At 39.6% G+C, this 6,637-nt stretch overlaps 1 protein-coding gene across 1 annotated transcript; it reads right to left on the bottom strand.

Moving 5' to 3' along the window:
- Nucleotides 1-497: 497 nt before the first annotated feature.
- Nucleotides 498-5,434, bottom strand: LOC123026235 (fibrinogen-like protein 1-like protein). Its single transcript, XM_044435587.1, has 2 exons — nucleotides 5,287-5,434; nucleotides 498-1,192 (listed from the first exon to the last, which is right to left on the bottom strand). Exons 1-2 carry the CDS (start codon nucleotides 5,432-5,434, stop codon nucleotides 498-500), a joined length of 843 nt encoding a protein of 280 aa, XP_044291522.1.
- Between the last annotated feature and the right edge of the window lie 1,203 nt (nucleotides 5,435-6,637).

The raw sequence follows: 6,637 nt of genomic DNA, 5'->3' as shown, positions 1-6,637 counted from the left end.
GGACACAGCTGTGACTTTCATGTGTTTTTTCTCATTCCCTGATGTGCTCCCTTCATTTCAAGCCTATGAAATGTTACTTTTCATTTCTCACTTATCAATCTGTATTTCTTAAAGGTTTATATTCCCTCTGTATATATCTCTTCTCAGTCATCTTTCTCTATTATTTCTTCATGTTCATAGCCCCTTGACAATCTTCAGAGTATTCTCCAGTGCATGAATTTGATAAACATAATTTCTACTCACTTCACCTAAATCAGTGATGGGCAGTTAATATCATCACATCTTTTTCACTGTTGGTTCATCAACCACAATTTGTTACTGGCATAGAAACAATAAATACTGGAGTGTTCATTATTCATTTCTTGTGATTTAGTTTTATTTTTGCATAGGGCCTAATTTTCATGTTCAGAAACATACAAACAGTGAAAACATGTTTGTTTTGCACAAAATTTAAGGAGAGGGCAACTCTCTGGCTGGATTTCATTCCGTAATATTGTCTACAATTCATCCTTTTGAAATCGACAAACCTTGGAACAGTCTCGGCTGTGGTCAGCTGGCTTGACCAACATCCAGGCATATTTGCACATATGCTTTTTGTTGCAGTCCTGTTGCCAGTAGATAACATTCCTGCGATTTAGATTTGCACCAGCACAAGCATCGTACCACCAGCCTCCACCAGGAACACCATTGTACTCAAGTTTGGCACAGTTTTGAAAATAGTTATCATTATCTCTGTCTTTTGTGGTGAATTTCTGGTTATCATGGAGATAAGCTTCTGTATCCTGACACAGGGCATCAGCAGCGTTACCTTTAAACAAACCAAGCCTGATCCTGTATTGAGATGCTTCATTTTCAATATGGAATGGCTCATACTCTCCCCACTTGATCTGGGCATTAAGGTCTACAAGTTTAACCCCAAGTGTATATAGTCTTGGAGAACTGGTTATTTGGTGCATATATTCATTGCCTAACCAGTGGTTGTCATTAATTGAGCCAAATCCATATTTGTAGTCCTGCCAGGTCCTATCAAAGTCCACGGTACTGTTGGCAGTAATGTGTTGAACTACTGTCCAGCCACCATCTTGCATATTGCAGTACACTCCAATGGGCTCCTTCGCAGGCTGAATGACATAAAGACCATCTGCGGGGTTTTCTTCAGAATTAAAAATCTCACTGCAGTCCCTTGGATACTCTGGTGCATATGGAGGGAAGTAAAAGAATTTTACATTTAGGATATAAGCTTGCCATGAGAACAGGCAAGAACAGGCTCTTGCCCCCAAATATAGGATATTTACTCTCTGATCAGGATTTGAAGTGAATATATTAGCAGTTTAAAGTTTACATAGTATTACTAGGTTATATGTGGATGCATTCAGAACTTAACTGTAGAACTGATATAGACATAAGGTGTCCTTGAAGAGGAGAGTGCTTCATGGCTTTGGTGACCCAATGAATACGCTTATATATTCAGTGGGACTCCCCTAAGTAAGCAAAATGAAAAAAGATCCTTCATGGGCATTTGTGCTGTGTGTGGTTTTTATAACAAAGAGGCTCACAGTATTTTTATAGTCAAGCTGAATACCTGATTTGCACAACACAGCAACCCATCATGGGAAACAGCCGTGGTGGATTGCTGGGTCATCCAAACTTAGACTACTTCCCATCAGGTGCTTATTTTTCACCAACAAGTCACCCTGATAACCTATAGAAACATAGAAACAAAGTGAGTCAGAAACACAGAAGCATAGGAAAAAGGCAGTCAGAAGGGGCCTCCTAGGCCATCTAGTCTGATGCCTGACTCTGCTGGCTTCACTCATGTAATCCCCAACATATGGTTGCCCAACCTTTCCTTGAACACTCTCACTCTCAAGGGCCTCAACCATCAAGGGCCTCAACCATCTCCCTTGGAAGCCCATTCCATATCCTAGGGGTCCTAACTGTCAGGAAGTACCTCCTGACATCCAACCTGAAGCCTGGTTCCTTGAGCTTTGCCCCATTGGAATGTGTCTGGCCTTCCACTGCAGGGAAGAACAAGTCATGGCCCGCTCCACATGGCATCCCCTCACGTACCTATAAGTAGCTAAAAAATCCCCTTGGAGTCTCCTCCAGGCTGAAAAGACTCAGTTCCCTCAATCTCTCCTCATAAGTCATCTCTCCCAACCTGGCTACCATTCTTGTGACCCTGCACTGGACCTATTCTAACCTAGCTATGTCTCTCCTATGATGTAGAGCCCAGAACTGAAGGCAGTACTCCAGTTGTGGGTGCACCAGAGTCGTGCAGAGTGGTACTAACACCTCCCTAGATCTGGAAGCCATGCTTCTGGTTATACATCCAAGGATGGCATTTGCCTTCTTAACCACCATGTCAGATTAGATTGACTGGGCTTGTCTGAGCCATAATATAATTCAAACTCAAGTAATTTCATTGTGAATTGCAGGGATCAGCTAGGAAGCTGCTCGGTAACAGCAGCAAAACCCTCCAACTCTTCGTGAACTCATTCTTGCTGCTGCCAGTGTCAGCCCCTCTGTCTATTGCCAACTGACATGTAGGCTCCATTGTCACATATGTATACGTATTATGATTATTATTCGTCTTTTACAACTGCACTCTTCTGACTCTTTGATATGTATAGTCTTGCCTGGTCAATTTCCTTCTGTGTGTTATCTGTCAAAGAGAGCCCTTGGGTGAAGTAGGCAACATGGAGGAAAATTGACTTAACAAAACTGCATATACCATAGGTCAATTTGCAGACATTTCCCAGGGATCAATTGCTGAGCTGTCAATTGAAACTTAAGGAGGGAGGAAGTGGCAAAAGAAGGTGAACCAAAAGGGTAGGTGGAAACAATATCTCCCACCCAGTAATGAAATCATTTTGCTGCAGTTACTGCACCAACAGTTCTAAACAAGAACCTGAGGAAGTGACTGAACAGCATGGAGAGAATGGGGCTCCAAGGGGGCGATGCATGAAAGTACTGCTCCTGGTGCCCCATTTGTTATGTCCTATTCTGCTACGTGTTAAGAGGTTTACTTTTTAAATTGTCAGAAATATTTGCAGAATTGTTTGGACTGAGAAGTATATGCAAATTTAATGGCTGAGAAGTAAATGGAGGGGAAATATGTACCAATTTTCTGGCAGGTGGTGAATAGAGGTTATATTTAGACCTTTTTATTCAAACGTTATTTTAATTGTTAATATTATTTATTTTATTCTTTGGCCAGGGTGACTTAATTTATATTGTTTTATAGGATGTTATTTATTTATGTTTGTGAGCCGCCCCGAGGCTTCGGCGAATGGGGCGGCATAGAAGTTCCCTAAATAAATAAATAAATAAATAAATAAATAAATAAATAAATAAATAAATAAATAAATATTTGGGCATCTACAGTAACAGAGCATTTACTGCAGGTGTGTAATTTCACCTCTGTTTACTTCTCAGCCCTTGATTTTCCCTCCATTTAGTTTCCAACCATTAAATTTGTCTATATCTCTGCATTCATTCATTCATTTTGGAACTGTCAGGTACCACAGTGGCTAATAACTTCCTTTTAGTTGCAGACTGCAGGGAAGGTTATGGGGGAGACTGAAAAGTACAGTGACAAGGTAGAGATCCATAAGAAGTGTCAGTTCAACACTTAACATCAACAGGATTACATTGTTAAGTGGGGAAATTGTCTCTTTGCTTTTGGTGCACCCACATTTGACACTTTTTCCTCCTTTTCAATTGACCACACAGCAATTGCTGCCTGGTCACTGTGCACACACTATGTTTGATGAGATTTTGTTTTGTCAGTTTCAGTGTAAGTTATCTGCACTACTTTGCTATTGACAGCTGAAACTTACAAGGAAATTGATGAGAGGAATCAGCCATAAAAGTGTACTTGTACAAAACTGACAAAAATAAAAAAATAAAAATGTGTAAGCAAATTCCACAAATTTCAGGGGTCATATTTTTAAATGACTCCAATTGTGTATTTTTGAGACTCAGGGAAAAAAAGAAAATGAAAAGAGGTAGTGATCAGAGCAGAGAAAGGAAGATCAGGCATGCTGTGAAGGATTCTGGGATAACAGCTGGAGGACTAATGGAAAAACAAGCAATGATGAGCTTGATTGGAAGCCAAATAAACTGTGAGTTGTTCCACAAGCAACTCATTCTGCATAGCTTATTCATAAGGTGGTTTAGTGTGCCCTGCAATCCACCTAGTGACTATCATCATACACACAGATGAACCCAAACTCTCTCTCACTTGCTCACTTGCTTGCGCTCATGATAATAATTAGGTTATGGATGGTTCAAGCTAATTTTTAGTCCCTGTAAGTAGAATGAGAGGTGACTACTATAGCCAAACATTCAGATTATATGGCACCAAAGCTTCCTTTCAGTCATCTTGCTTAACAAAGAAATAAAAAGCCATTTAGCCAAAAGGATATTTCAGATTAGGAATTTCCTCTCCAAGAAATATGATTTATCTTTCAGTTCAAAATCAATCTCTTAAGAACTTAAAGAATGAAGCAGTTCATAAAACTCTGACATTGCATTTATGCTCCACAGGGTATTATCCAATAGTGGTACAGCAGTAGTGCTATTGATGTTGTGGCAGCAAATGCTAGCACAGCATCTTTAGGCCTTGCAAAGGGGAAAAACCAGGAAAACAGTGCTTTTCCCATTGTACTAGTGCAAATGGATCATGCTGTGCTTGTGTCAGCTTACATCAGCACAACAGTTTTAGCACTAGAGCTGCATCACCACTGGATAACAGCCATAGTGTAAAGTGTATAAATTATTATATCCTACCTGTCCCATCACCTACACACATGAGGGTCCCTGCTGATCTGGTCCATCGGATTCAGGAGGCCTAAAGCAGGGCATGATAGCAATGCCCCTGCTTGCTTGGCTCACCCTAGGAAGTGATATTCTGTGTTCATACCATATATGAAGATATCATTTATCGAAATAAAAGCCATGGGTTTGTGTAATCCCCCTTTAAAACCACCTCAGGGAATGGCTGTCAACAGCTTTTGAAAAAGGACTTTCTTCTATCCCTAATTTACAGCTAATCAATGTCATTCAAATTCAAGTTCTAGCATTGCAGGAAAAGATAACGGTTTATCAGTTTTCCCTGCACCATGCATAATTTTGCCACCATCCTGCATAGTCATCACTTTTGCTAAATTATAAAGCCACAAATATTTTAGCCTTTCCACCTATAAAACATGCTTCAATCCTTCAATCTTTTTGGCTGCCTTTGTTTAACCTATACCCCACCCAATGCCACACTTTTAGTACCTTCTGCATTAATGTTGATTAGTCTTGTATAGCCTCCTGGTGGAAGTAGATGCAAATTAGCAAGCTCAAAGGCTTTTTCTGCAGTTGTCCATGGTTCACACTGAAAGAGTAGCAGTAGAATGCAACCGATTGAATTTTTCAAAATCATTCTGTCTCTCGAATAAGTCCTTCACACAGGTGGATGCTGGAAAACCTAACAGAGACTGGCATTTAGCATTAAAAAATTGTCCACAGAGAGAAATTATGGAAGAGAAATTGATTTCAGCAGTCAGGATCAGCCCAGAATGGCATTTCTTTTCTCTTTGCAAATGAAGGGTTTTTTTTTAAAGCATGTCATAGTGTATTAATTGTGACAAAATACTTCATTGACATGTAGAATTTTCCTGCCACACAGAAGAGTTTTCATCTTGTTATTATTTCAATCAATGTGATATAGCACAGTTGTGTACACAGTATGAGCTGATAGAATATAATGTCATGTCAAAGTTTCAATTTTAAGAGTACATATCTCTTTTATTGGAACTGATGTGCTGTGAATTCCCTGGACCACATCTGAAATGTGGCTCAGAAAGGAACAATCCCAACATTCAAAACCACATCCCCAGGGAAGCTGCTGGCACAGAGAGCTGCTGGTTCATGGCACACATCCCCATATAACTGACAGAGAATTCAAGCATCTACTTCCATCCTTTACAGAGAACTGTCCATCATGATTCATGTCCTGTTGTTAATTAAGTATAAGCTTTTGTGTGAGAAAAACAATCAGAAAACTTCTTAGATTTCATAAGCTGTAAAACATGCCTGTCTTAAAAGTGCAAAAATAAAATAAAATTGATCACTGATACAACTGTGTATCATAATGCTGGAACAAGAGAAACTAACTCTATCTTGATTCTGTCCCCTCTTCATTTGACTACTTAATCCTGAGCAGTGGTATATGATTGTGATTGTATGTTGGAAGGACTTGTGTCTCCCATATTCAGCCATTGCTCTTAATTCATATATTTCCTAAAACAAACTGGCTCAAAGTAATAGTTTTCCAGGTTGATCTCCTGCTAAGACTGGTCTTCTGTACAGTGACTTGAGAGTAAGTACTCAGGTTGTGCTGCAGTCATTAGACTCAATATCCAGATTCTCCCTAACTCTGAGAAATGTATCACATACTCTTACACTAACTGATTTTGATGAGATTTCCTCTCAAGGAAGTGTATACAGTATTGCAGCACTTGGGGTAGATAAAAAAATCTGCAACTGGTTTTTGATTTATAAAGGGTTGACAGAAGGAGTCAAACATTTTTCTCCCCACAGTTTTTTGCACACATTGCACTGGCATTTTTACTGTACTTTATGG

Source organism: Varanus komodoensis, unplaced genomic scaffold, assembly GCF_004798865.1.
Source record: "Varanus komodoensis strain SLA01 unplaced genomic scaffold, ASM479886v1 scaffold3, whole genome shotgun sequence".
Lineage (NCBI taxonomy): Eukaryota > Metazoa > Chordata > Lepidosauria > Squamata > Varanidae > Varanus > Varanus komodoensis.
This window is presented reverse-complemented; position numbering and strand designations above follow the sequence as displayed.